We start from the raw sequence: 14,306 nt of genomic DNA on the forward strand, positions 1-14,306 counted from the left end.
ATGCAAGTTGTGGACTTTATTTTGCCAAAACGTGCCAAGTGTAGTGGGTGATAATAATGGAGGAGTCATACGATGCAGGAATTCTGCCTGATGGGGTAAATGAATCTATTAGATGAAAGAGAACACAAGATTTTGAAGCAGCTTTGGAAATACACTTACAGAAGAATTCTTTTTTAGTTTTACGGAGAAGAGAACGATATTGTCGGTAGCGAATACAAAACAAATTCAAAGCAGATGAAGAACAGTGCCTGTGCGAGAGTTTCTCTGCACTGCTGATATGGGTTTTAAGTGGTCTAAGTGCTGTGAGAACCAAGATGCAGAGTTTTTGCATTGATGGGAAGAAGGTAGGATGGGGCTACATCATCAAGGACGTCATGAAGGTTTTTATTTAACTGTTGAACTAGGGGAGAAAGACTAGAGGGAGGAGAGAACATTACAAGAGAGGGGGAAGGAAGAAGAGTCACCAGTGATTCTAGTTTACTATGAGGAAGATGATGACAAGGTGGTGAAGTACAAAGAGCATTTAGAAGTGGAAGACTTGTAATGAATCAAAAGCGTGGTCAGACCAAGGATACCAAACAGTAACTGGGCATGTTGGTTGAAGAGAAGATTTTGTGACAAGATCAGATCTAATGTATTACCAGCTGTGTGGGTAGGAATAGAGAAATGCTGAGTAAGATGCAGCTGCTCTAGGAGAGAGTAAAAAGAAAGATGGGAAGTAGGTGAGGGAATATTAAAATCACCTAAAACAAGAAGCTACAGAAAGGTAGTCATTAACACCGAGATTCTTCGTAGCGCGCCTAGAGATCTTCGACGAAATTAAAGCATATTCTATAACAATGTGCGTAACTTAATTGGCTTAACAAGCAGTAATGAGCACTAATTGGCAATAATTACAATTTATGCGCACAGGTTGCTAAGTGTATTTTGTAATGCAGTGCGCCTAACTTCTAACGCATGCAGGCAAAAAGGGGTGTGGTTATGGGCGGGGAAATGGGCATTTTGAGGGCATTCCAAAATGTACACATGTAGTTATGGCCCAGTGTGCCTAAATCTATGTGCTAGGATTTACGCCCAGCGCCTAAAACTATGGCTTAAATGGATATGTATAGGTTTAGGTGCCGGGATATCAACTAAGCATATTCTATATACTGTGCCTAAATCTAGGTGCTGCTTATAAAATACACTTAGGCGGAAATGTTTTCTGAGTGGATATTTTAGGTGCCATTTATATAATCTAGCCCTAAGTTTCACTTGCAGTCCCAGAAAGGAAACATTTTTTAATATATTGGTAATTAAAACCTATGGTGAACATGCGGCATTCAGAAATTGTGTGGCCCAAGTCAAGCACGGGCTTCCACGGTTTTATGGGTCCCTCGTTATGTATGGAGCTTGAAATGGCAGTGTGTTCATAGTCTCTTTAGAAAAGTACTTCTGCTTTTGAAAAGTTACATTGAGGAGTCCTTTTACTAAGCCGCGGTAAAAAGTGGTCTGCGGTAGTATAGGCGCGTGTATTGGGTGCGTGGCTGGGGCCAGTTTTGCCATGTCTGCAAAAAAGGGCATTTTTTAATGGGACGGGAATAGAGCATGCAGTAAAACTGAAACCAGTGTGTGTCCAAAACTACTATTACTACTACTATTTAGCATTTCTATAGCGCTACAAAGCGTACGCAGCGCTGCACACCAGCCTGAGCCCTTAATGTCACCCTCTACCTTTGGACAGCAGCATTTTGCTGTCTCTTGATGTTAGGGAGCTGCCCGAGAATCTGGCCGACCAGTGCTAGAGGGACGAAATTGCAGCTGTTACACTGCCTGATGACATCACTGGTTCCTCCGCATAGTCTGGCTGGTACGACTGCTGTGGGGGCTGTAGCTGAGAGGAGCAACAGTGAAGTGGCGAATGGTAGTTTACCTAGTGTAGTGGAAGGTCATCAAAGAATTTCCAGGCAACTGAGCCAGCTGCAGCAGCCAGCGGAACTACATGTAGTAGAAGTAGTAATATTTTCTGTGTTTCACCCTAGAAGAGATTTGGAACAATATAGTTGCTTTGGGCCAGTCTGTTACATCTCAGATGGCAAGAGGATTGGTAAATTGGAGCAATACTTTACATTTACATGACTCTCAAATGGTGGAAATGCAGAGTTCTATAAAAACTTTCAAGACTACACAGGTTATCAATAGAAATCAAACAAAATAAAACATGGAAAAGAAAATAAGATGATCCCTTTTTTATTGGACATAACTTAATACATTTCTTGATTAGCTTTCGAAGGTTGCCCTTCTTCGTCAGATCGGAAATAAGCAAATGTGCTAGCTGACAGTGTATATAAGTGAAAACATTCAAGCATTACTATGACAGTCTGACAGGGTGGGAGGATGGGGGTGGGTCGGAGGTATGCATGGGAACATCAAAGCATATCATTGATATTCTATCAGGATGGGTGTGGATAATTGAGGGGTGGGGTGATCAACAGAGAAATACAGCTTTATGGTTTATAATGGGCTAGGAACCCCAGATCCTTGTTAAGTCCTTTCTGTTGGGTGTTAAAATATTCAATCATTCTGACTTCAAAGGTCTTACGTTCTTGTATGGTTTTAAAGTTACCTTTCAGGATTCTCACTATGAAGTCACTGGTACAGTGTCCTGGTCCTGTATAATGTTGACCCACAGGCGTGGGAACCCTACTGGCACCAGTATTGTTCATGTGATGTCTATGTAAATTGAATCTTGTCTTAAGCATCTGGCCTGTTTCTCCAATATAGCATCCTTCGTTACATTTTTTACACTGAATGATATATACCACATTGGAAGATGAGCAAGTGAAAGATCCCTTTATGTTGAATATCTTTCCTTTGTGGGTAACTGTGGGGTCCTGTGAAATATTTTGGCATAGTTTGCAACTGGATAGATTACAGGGACGTGTGCCCTTCTGTTCCTTTTCCGTCTGTGATGGAAGTTTACTTCTGATTAGCTTATGTTTTAAGTTGGGTGGTTGTCGGAAGGCCAGTACTGGTGGGGATGGGAATATCTCTTTCAGTAATTCATCCTCCTGGAGTATAGGTTGTAGATCTCTTATGATTTTCCAGCTCTGGATTGTATGTCACTACAAGGGGAATTCTGTCTCTACTTAAGACTACACAGAAATCCATGGAATCACTTTCTATTTCCTTGGTGAAGGGTAATAGTAACTTAGTGCAAAGTGTGAAAATTTGGAAAACTATGTTCATAGAAAAAATCTTTGTTTAATTAACTTTTCTAGGATTCCACGTATTTCTGGCCATTATATGTTCAGGCGTTATAGGAGATTTTGAAGGTTCCTGTACAAACGTTTCCACCTATTTCTAGTAGAGGAGTGTGGTAGCCGTGTTAGTCCACTCTTTCTAGAATTCACCTATTCACCTAGTCACCTATTTCTAGAAACTTTTATTTACTGTTTTATAAAAAGAAGCCAGTAGTGGAAGGGGTAGATGTTGTTTCCTCTATTTCGCCTGAAAGTTTGGATGTGACTGCCTTCTGGAATCTTCTAAGGAAGAGGCAGCTATACCTTCCACTCTTCTGGTGACTTCTACATTGGACTGTGACGAGGATTGGATATTAAAATTATAGTTTAGACATCGTTCTGTTGCTGTTTGCTGTTTAAGGGTAAAGGCTTTTCCTGATGTTGCGAAGTCCACACAAAAACAGCATAGGCAATTTCTGTTGATGAAATCCGGTATTGACCTGTTGGGGGGGGGGGTGGGGGTTCTTTTTGAAGTTTTCATGTAAATGTGTGATTGAATATCAATCTAAAATTTACTTTTTTTTTTTTTTTCAATCCCTCTCAATTGACCCTGTTTCTCAATAATAAGTTAGTGGCATCTGGACGTAGTCCGCTGACTGCTGTTATGGAACCTCGGAGGTAGAAATTCTTTTGCTCTCAATGAAACAATGTTTTTGGTCTAACTCTAGACATTTTCGTCTTTTTTAGATTGACTACTCTAATTTTTTGTCCGTTTTTTTGTTTGATCTCTTGCTCCCCTACTTATCGTGGACTTGTAACAGTTGCCAGAAATGTTTACCTTGGACTTGATTGCTTTAGCTTTGTTTATATTGGTATATTGTTTTTTTTTCCTGTACAAGTGAATTTGTTTAATTTCTATAATGTAAATTTTAATAAATATAAAAAAGGCAAAAAAACAAAACCTGAACTTCTTTTAATTGTCACTACCCAAACCAGTATCGAAAAAGTATTTATGTAGAAGTGCTGCTTAGGAGACCTGTTGGAAGCTGCACCGCTTGACTTTCACATTGCTGGCAATCCATGAAGAAGATTGTTTGGATTTAAACAACAGAGGACTCCCAAAATGCTTTTTATAAGTGGCCTGTTTTATAAAGACACCATCGGATGCCAAGATGTAACAGAGCCAGGAGCTTGTAATATTGGTTTAAATGAAAGGGTTTACTTTACAGCCTCTAGCCATAAGGTAGAACTGTTTGGTCATTTATACAATGATCTATCTTTCTAAGAGAAGCTTCTGTTTAATGGAGTAAACTTTGACAATAAGTAAAGATGCCGGAGATGGGAGGGACAAGATGGTGTACTCATCACTGCTCCATTATGCCAAAGAAATGCCAAGGCAGAATTTGAATTTTGGCAGTTTCTATGGTGATTTCCTCCATTCCTGTTTTGAGACAAACTATAATGTAGCCCTTTGTGGTGACATCATCAGCTGGGGTCCAACCTCCTGTCCCCTAATCAGTGAAAACCTATGGGTAATCCAGCAACCATGCGAGGGGAAGGAGTCGTTTGAGAAGAGATGCTGAGAGATGACATTAAACCTACTGCTGAATGCAGTATTGCTGGAACCACTGTGGGGGCCACGATGGAGCTTGTGAGTCTATCTTAGTCCAGGAATAAAATCCAAGGTCTTTACTCTGTATACTGATTACACAGTCTTTTGGGTAAGGCCTTAGTGCTGCAGTGGAACTGACCTTGTCAACTTTATCACAAGGAATTCAGTTCACTGGTGTGTTTAGAAAAATCAGTCTCTCTAGCACCTCTCAGAGCAATCTATCCACCAACAAGTCTTCTGTTCATTCCCTCTTCTTTCTTCCTCTGCAGTCCAATATTGGCATCTTTCTGGGTCAGGTGATACCTATTGACCAATCATAAACGGTGTACTTCTGTCCAGCAATATTCATGGCGGACAATTCAAGGCCTTATGATTGCAGCAAAGAAACTCTTACCAGACACGAGGCTGATGGTAGCAACCTCCCTCTTGATTCACATATACTCCCAGAGACATTTGTCGTCTTTAAGGTAACTTCCTCCGCGCTTCCATGGAGATAACCGTAGGCTAAACAACGTGTCCTTGGATGAAGTCATCATGGGTATGCCAAGCAGTAATTTTCCTTTCTGAAAAGCTGGTTACCGATAGTTTCAGATGTATTCAGGGCATAGGCTGTAGAATCCATATTGGTTGGTAAAAGATTGTTCAGGCTTGGACAGGCCTCAGACCAGCAAAGGTGAGAGAACAGGAAAATACCCTTACAGATCTTCAATTCCAAATTCCTCAGCCCCAGAAGATGCTGACGATGGATACATCCCACCTGGGATGGGGAGCTCATGTGGATGGGTATCACACTCAGGGTGCTTGGTCAGCTCAGGAATCAGATCTTCAGATCATCCTCCTGGAGCTATGAGCAAATCTGGAACATTCTAAAGGCTTTCAGAGATTGACTGTCCAACCAGATTATATTCATTCAAACAGACAGGTTGTAGTGTACTACACAAACAAGCAGGGAGGTACTGGATCATGCCCACTGTGCCACGAGGCCATCCAGATGTGGCAGTGGGCAGTCCAGCATGGGATGCTTCTCAAGGCTACTTACCTGGTGGGAAATTCAACAGCCTGGCCGACAGACTGAGCAGGGTCTTGCAATCTCATGAGTGGTCACTCAACATGGGCATTGCCCGTGAGATCTTCCAAGTGTGGGGCACACCCTCAGTGGATCTTTTTGCCACTCAGCTAAATCATAAAGTCCCTCAGTTCTGTCAAGGCTCAAGGCCTACAACAGACTAGCTTTGGATGCCTTCCTCCATTGGGGGACAGGACTTCTGTATGCGTATCTTCCCTTCCCTCTTGTAGGGAGGACTTTGCTGAAACTCAAGCCAGACTGATGGACCATGATCCTGATCACTCCATGTTGGCCCTAGCAGATCTGGTTCCTTCTTTTTCTGGAGTTGTCTTTCAAAGAACCTTGGAGATAGGAGTGTTTTCAGACCCTCATCACGCAGAATGAGGGATCTCAACCTCTAGTCCCTGGCCCTCACAGCTTGGATGTCTGGAGCTTAGAATTTGCTTCCTTGCATCTTCCTGTGTTTCCAGGGTCTTGTTGGCTTTCAGGAAAGATTCCACTATGAGGTGCTGTTCTTTCAGATGGAGGTTTTCTGTCTGGTGTGAGGGCAAGGCTCTAGATCCTCTTTCTTGCCCTTCACAGACCCTGCTTGAAAATCTACACCTTTCTGAGTTTGGTTTCAAGACCAACTCTGTAAGGGTTCACCTTAGTGCGATTAGTGCTTACTGTCACCGCGTAGAAGGTAGGCCCATCTCAAGTTTGCTTCATGAGAGGTTTACTTTTGAGAAAGCCTCCTGCCAAACCTCTGCCTGTGTCATGGGACCTCAATGTTGTCCTCACCCAGCTGATGAAAGCTCTTTTTGAACCACTGGATTCCTGTCATCTGAAGTACTTGACCTGAAAGGTCTTATTTTGGTGGCTGTTATTTCAGCTCACAGGGTCAGTGAGCTTTAGGTAGATCCATCTTACACTAAATTTCATCATAACACACTAGTTCTCTGTATGCACCCTACGTTCCTGCCTAAGGTAGTGTCAGAGTTCCATCTGAACCAGTTGATAGTTCTACTTGCATTCTTTCCTAAACCATATGTCCATCTTGGCGAAAGCGAACTGCACATCTTGGACTGCAAGCGAGCATTGGCCTTTTATTTGAAGTGGACTAGGCCCTACATACAGTCCACCCAGCTTTTTGTTTCTTTTGAATAGGATGGGAGTTGCCATTGGGAAACGCACACACAATCTCCAGTTGGCTGGCAGATTGTATTTCGTTCATTTATGCCCAGGTTGGGCTGACTCTGGAAGGTCATGTCAAGGCTGTCAGTGTCAGAACCATGGCTGTATTGGTAGCTCATTTTATGTCTGCCACTATTGAAGAAGTTTGCAAGACTGCAACGTAGTCTTCAGTCCACACATTCACATCTCACTACTGCCTTGAGCAGGATACCTGACACCAGTGCTTTTTTTGTGCCGGTACGCGCTGGTACTGCGTACCGGCACCTTTTTTGTGAGGTCTAGCTCACGTGCCCGCTCTTTTCCGTTCGTGCACCCGTGCTCCCTGCCTTGAAATCTTTAGTTTACCCGAAGTCGCGGCGAACCGGCAGTAAAGGCAGCAGGCAGGCAGGCGCGCTCCTCGTCGCTTCCCTTCCCTCTCAGCGTGTCCCGCCTTACCTCTGATGTAATTTCCTTTCCGCGAGGGCTGAATGCGCTGAGAGGGAAGGGAAGCGATGAGGCGAGCCTGTCTGCCTGCTGCTTTTACTGCCGCTTCGCCGTGACTTTGGGTAAACTAAAGATTTCAAGGCAGGGAGCACGGGTGCACGAACGGAAAGTCGGGGAGCTGGGGTTTGAACGGATCGCTGGACATGGAGGGGGGGGGGGCTGGGGCTTGAACGAATCGCTGGACATGGAGGGGACGGGAGGGCAGGGGAGAGAGAAGAATCGCTGGACATGGATTTGAGGGGAAGGCAGGGAAGAGAGAATTGCTGGGCATGGATGGGAGGGGAGGGCAGGGGAGAGAGGAGAATCGCTGGACATGGATGGGAGGGGAGGGCAGAGGAGAGAGGAGAATCGCTGGACATAGATGGGAGGGCAGGGGAGAGGAGAATCGCTGGACATGGATGAGAGGTGAGGGCAGGGGAGAGATTCGCTGGACATGAATGGCAGGGGAGGACAGGGGGCAGAGGAGAATTGCTGGGCATGGATGAGAGGGGGAGGGGAGGGCAGGGGAGAGAGCAGACATGTTGAACATGGATGGGAGGGGAGGGCAGGGAAGAGATAATTGCTGGACATGGATGGGAGGGCAGGGGAGAGAGGAGAATCGGTGGACATGGATGGCAGGGGAGGACAGGGGGCAGAGGAGAATCACTGCACATGGATAAGAGGGGAGGGCAGGGGAGAGAGGAGACATGCTGGACATGGAGGGGAGGGCATGGAGGAGAGAATTGCTGGACATGGATGGGAGGGGAGGGCAGGGGAGAGAGGAGAATTGCTGGACACAGATGGAAGGGGAGGGCAGGGGAGAGGCGAATCGCTGGACATGGACGGGCGGGGAGGACGGGGCAGAGGAGAATCATTGCACATGGATGAGAGGGGAGGGCAGGGGAGAGAGGAGACATACTAGACATGGATGGGAGGGGAGGTCTGCGAAGAGAGATTCGCTGAACATGGATGGAAGGGGAAGGCAGGGGAGAGAGGAGAATCGTTGGACATGGATGAGAGGGGAGGGAAGGGGAGAGGAGAATTGTTGGACATGGATGGCAGAGGAGGACAGGGGCAGAGGAGAATCACTGCACATGGAGGGGAGGGCAGGGGAGAGAGGAGACATGCTGGACATGGAGGGGAGGACAGGGAAGAGAGAATTGCTGGACATGGATGGGAGGGGAGGGCAGGGGAGAGAGGAGACATGCTGGAAATGGATAGAGAGGAGAGCAGGAGTTAGAGGAGAATTGCTGGACATGGATTGATGGAGGATTTGGCGGGGAGAGGAGAAATGCTGGACTTGGATGGAGAAGAGGGATATGGATACAGGGGAGGGAAGAGAGAGGAGAAATGCTGGACATGGATGGAGGGAAGAAGAGAGAAGGAGTGCTGGACATGGATGGAGGGGAGGAAAGAAAAAAGAAGACGATGCACATGGATGGAGGTGAGAGAAAGGGAAGAGAAGAGAAAAACTGCACATAGATGGAGAAAATAGGCAAAAGCTGGATCCATGTTATACCTCCTCCAGTCAATTCCACGGAGGAGGACACAGCTTTTACTTATGGATGTAGGGCAAGAAATGAAGAAGAAAGGAGGAAATAAATGGAAAGGAAGCCCTGGAAACGGAGTTAAGAGAACAGATAGAGAGCAGCAGAATCTGAGACTGGGACCAATATGGATGAAAAACAAAGTCACCAGACAACAGAGGTAGAAAAAATCATTTTATTTTCATTTGTGTTTGGAATATGTCCAATTTGAGAATTTACATCTGCTGTCTTATTTTGCACTGGGTATGCTGGAGCTGTAACAGCTTACAGAAATTATTTATAATGAAAAAAAAAATCACGTTATTTTTTTCTCCTATACTAGTATAATATTTTCAATGATGTCTGTTTATATGCGCCATGGCTGGTATAAGGGGTGTGGCTATAATAGGGGTAGAACACCAATCAAGCAAAAAAGGTGAAAAAATGGGGGAAAAGACCTCATAACCTCATGGTCATATGTGTGTGCTCTTTATAATCATCGGTCAAACCCCCCCCCCCCCCCCCCCCCCAGCCAACCACAAAGGTTGTGCAAAATGCCTTTTATTTGTTTTTGGTTTTAACAGATTTATAAATTCATTTGAATTACATCATGCATTAATTTGGAAAGAAACAAAACAAAAAAAAGTATCTGGTATGGAATCCATAAAGCGTATAAAAGGAGTTTGACATGACGGTTCTCTATAGAAAGGTTGACACAATCAAAGAGGACTGGGCCCAGTTGACAGTGAAGACGTACACCATCATGGCAAAAACAACTTTGTTCATGATAAACCATGATTTTTCAATTGGTGTACTTCATCCTTGTCAGCCTGTCTTCTTCTATTATGTTCACCTTAGATACCTGCCTTTCTCATTTGTCCTTTATATATAAAGGTTGCCAGCAACTGTATCACCACATGATATGATTGGGCATAACAGTGATCGTATGATCTGTGTGTTCTAACAGTTTTTTAAAGAAAGAAAGAAACTTTTTCCACTGTTAAAAGGACTGGCTATAATAGTGGGAAAAAGGTTGCCACTACCATATCTTGATCTCAGTACTCAGGGCAGCGTATCATTGGTGTCTCTTTGTTTCCCGTTTATTTTGATGTGAGTCTACTTGTCATGGGCCTGTCCTTGCATGCTTGCCTCTCCAGACATAAAATGACAACAGGGAATTTTTTTTTTTAAACTGTTTCTTGCCTGATGGCGGACTACACATCACTGCTAGTTTTGACAAATGTGTATATCTTATATGTTTGTAGTTTGCACAGAGCAATATTGCATATTACTACTACTACTTAACATTTCTAGAGCGCTACTAGGGTTACGCTGCGCTGTACAAATTAACGAATAAGGACGGTCCCTGCTCAGACGAGCTTACAATCTAAAGGACGAAATGTCAAGTTGGGGTAGATGAGATTTCCTGAGAAGAGATGTAGTGATTAGGTGCCGAAGGCGACATTGAAGAGGTAGGCTTTGAGCAATGAGCAAATATTCAGTGTATCTACTGCAAATTCTTACAGAGGAAGGAGCGATTAATACATTTCTGGACCTGTAGAGAGAATTTGTACTACCTAAACGAGACTATTTTGCTTACATGCAACTTAAACATTATGTGAGGTCACTTCTTTGGACTGATTTGACTGAAGATGTTCAGGACACTATCGGAGTCTGGTCTCATAACCAACTCAATAAGGAATCATCTTAGTGCGATTAGTGCTTACCATTATCATGTAGAAGGTAAGCCTATCTCTGGACAGTCTTTAGTCATTCGGTTCATGAGAGGTTTGCTTTTGTCAAAGCCCCCTGTCAAGCCTCCCACAGTGTCATGGGATCTCAACGTCATCCTCACCCAGCTGATGAAATCTCCTTTCCAGCCACTGAATTCATGCCATCTGAAGTACTTGACCTGGAAGGTCATTTTCTTGATGGCAATCACTTCAGCTCGGAGGGTCAGTGAGCTTCAAACCTTGGTAGCCCATGCTCCCTGTACCAAATTTCATCATAACAGAGTAGTCCTCCGCACTCACCCTAAGTTCCTGCCAAAGGTGGTGTCGGAGTTCCATCTGAACCAGTCAATTGTCTTGCCAACATTCTTCCCCAGGCCTCATACCCGCCCTGCTGAACGTCAGTTGCACACATTGGACTGCAAGAGAGCATTGGCCTTCTACCTGGAGCGGACAAGCCCACATAGACAGTCCACCCATTTGTTTGTTTCTTTTGACCCCAACAAGAAGGGGGTTGCTGTAGGGAAACGCACCATCTCCAACTGGCTAGCAGATTGCATTTCCTTCACTTACGCCCAGGCTGGGATGACTCTGGAGGGGCATGTCACGGCTCACAGTGTTAGAGCCATGGCGGCGTCAGTGGCCCACTTGAAGTCAGCCACTATTGAAGAGATTTGCAAGGCTGCGACGTGGTCATCAGTCCACACATTCACATCTCATTACTGCCTCCAGCAGGATATCCGACGCAACAGTCGGTTTGGGCAGTCGGTGCTGCAGAATCTGTTCAGGGTTTAGAATCCAACTCCACCCCCCCCTAGGCCCAGTTTTATTCTGTTCAGGCTGCATTCTCAGTTAGTTGTTCTTCGTTGGTCAATTTCTGTTATGTTTTCGCCGTTGTGAGGCCCAGTGGACCCTGTTTGTTGTTTTGAGTGAGCCTGGGAGCTAGGGATACCCCAGTCGTGAGAACAAGCAGCCTGCTTGCCCTCGGAGAAAGCGAATGATACATACCTGTAGCAGGTGTTCTCCGAGGACAGCAGCCTGATTGTTCTCACCTACCCTCCCTCCTCCCCTTTGGAATTGTTATTTCTTATTCCTTGTCATCAGCAGCAGATGAATCCATTATGATTGGGTTGTGTCCACCTACCAGCAGAGGGAGATAGAGAACACTGCAAACCATAGTGCCTCCTGGATGGCTAGTTCCATCTGCCTCTCAGTATTCTCTATCTCCCAGCAGGGTTGGACGCAGCTTATTGAGCTCCTTCAAGAATCTGCCTGGGGTGGCTCCTGTGCTTTTGCCAGTGGTAGCAGGGGTGTTGTGGCTATTGCAGCTCCTCTTTAAAGGCACATAGGTTAGCCCTTTCCCTGCCTTACCCTTCCCCCTATGTGGATGCAGGCATATAGGTTTGCCCTATCTCTGCCTTTCCCACTCTCTGCTATGTGGATGCAGGCACATTGGTACATCCTTTCCCTGCCTTTCCCACTCTTCTGGACCTCCGGAGTGCCTCTGTAGCTGTTGCCTCTAACTTTCCTCACAGCGTTAAAAAAAAAAAAAAAAGCGCGATGCACTTGTTAGCGCTGCGATTCTGAGGCTATCTTCTGTCTGTGCAGCGTGACCGGAGCTCTGGGACTCGGTCTGTTGAGGTAAGAGCGTCTTGTAGCTCCTCCGGGGAGGGCCCGCGATTGGGTCGTTTTTGGCGTGAATCCTCCATTTTGAAATTTTCCGCCGTTCTTGGCGATGGCTGCGGAGGTTGTTAAGCGCTGTTCACGTTGTGGCAAGCGCAGATCAGCAGCGGGGCTCTGCAAATCGTGCTCTTCAGACGTCAGGGCCGGCACAAGCATGGCGAGCAATGTCTCTTCTCGCTCGGTGGAGCTGGCAGTGGGCACCATCTGGATGCGCAGCATGGTCCAACCCCCGCAGGAGCGGAGGGGTCTGAGGCCGGAGGGCAGTCTCGGATGGAGAGTACCAGAGGAGCTGCTTGCCCTGGATTGGAACCGGGAGGCCAGGGTGAGCCTTTTTCCCCTGAGTTTGTGTTACTTTTACATAAAGCGTTCATGTTAAAGAGGGCTCTGCCACAGGTGTCTGACTCTGCGTTGCTACCTGGTTCCCCTCCAGTGGAGGCCGGCCCAGGATTGCCGTCAGGCATTTTTTCCCCAGACAGTTGGCCGCAGGACAAGCGTAGAAGGGTAAATTCCTCTTCAGAGAGTTGCACACCTCCCTTTTCTCTCCCTTCTTGAGCTGCAACAAAGGGGATCTCAGTGATTTTTGGTCACTGGAGGCCACTCTAAGGGAGTAAGTCAGTTTCAGCCAGCTAGGCACTCTCCACCTCAGGCCGAGCACCTTTTGTGGGCCCAAATGATCTAGTGATTCTAGCCCCTCCAGTAGGGCCGAAGCAGCATGGCCTGCCCAATCAGGGTGCGCTGGGCCCCGCAATCATTCCAGTAGGGAGAAGGGTGGCTCACTACCTCCACGAGTGGGCCTACATCATCTGAGATCAGTGGGTTCTGGAGGTGGTCAGAAAGGGGTACTCCATCTAATATGCCTTTGCTGTGAACTCAAAACACAAAGAGCGAAGTGGATGGCAGGAGATACTTTATTGCATATTGCCATGAACTCACCATTTTTTTTTACCCTTCAATCATTACAGTACTCGATATTTGGATGATTTGGGACCTTAAAGAGTATATAACGGGTAAAAATGGTACCATTCCTCAGTGCAAAGTTGGTAGATGCTTAACCTAAATGACAAGATGAGTTTTTGAGGCCCTGTAAGGCTACCTCTGCGGAAACTTGTGAGGTCTCAAAAGCTCTTGTTCTATGTCTTCTTTCTATGTTTGATTTTAAAAGCTATCCTAACCATCAAAGGCTCCAGTAGTTAGAAATACATTTTTAAAACAAACTGCATTGGAAAGAGTACTTTTTTTTGAGATTTATCATTTTGTTCTGTTTCTTTTTCTTTATTTATTTACAGATTACGTATTCTTTGAAAATTCATCCAGCAATCCATACCTTATTAGGCGGATAGAAGAACTTAACAAGGTAAGCAGAGAACAGAAATATTATTGGGTGTCAGTGGGTGCAGGAAGTAAAGAATAATATTGCTTGCCAAGCAGATTTGTTAATGAGCCTTAGATTATAGGAATTGTGATTTCTGTAATATTCTGTTGATGACTGTTGTAGTACTTGTAGAAAAATCTTTAAACAGAAATGATTAATTTTGCAGCCAACTCAAACCAACCAGTGGCTGTAGATATATACAACTTTACTGCTACTACTACTACTTAACATTTCTAGAGCGCTACTAGGGTTATGCAGAGCTGTACAAATTAAACAAAGAAGGACGGTCCCTGCTCGAAGGAGCTTACAATCTAAAGAACGAAATGTCAAGTTGGGGCAGTCTAGATTTCCTGGGTAGAGGTGTGGTGGTTAGGTGCCGAAGGCGACATTTAAGAGGTGGGCTTTAAGCAGTGATTTGAAGATGGGCAGGGAGGGGGCCTGGCGTATGGGCTCGGGGAGTT

At 45.3% G+C, this 14,306-nt stretch overlaps 1 protein-coding gene across 1 annotated transcript in view; it reads left to right on the forward strand.

Moving 5' to 3' along the window:
- The window catches only part of MTA3 (metastasis associated 1 family member 3), a 429,588-nt gene that overhangs the window by 31,235 nt on the left and 384,047 nt on the right, over positions 1-14,306 (forward strand). The window contains 1 exon segment of the mRNA XM_030195789.1: positions 13,760-13,827. Coding sequence (XP_030051649.1) covers positions 13,760-13,827 — 68 coding nt within the window.

This window comes from Microcaecilia unicolor, chromosome 3 (assembly GCF_901765095.1).
Source record: "Microcaecilia unicolor chromosome 3, aMicUni1.1, whole genome shotgun sequence".
Taxonomy (NCBI): Eukaryota; Metazoa; Chordata; class Amphibia; order Gymnophiona; family Siphonopidae; genus Microcaecilia; species Microcaecilia unicolor.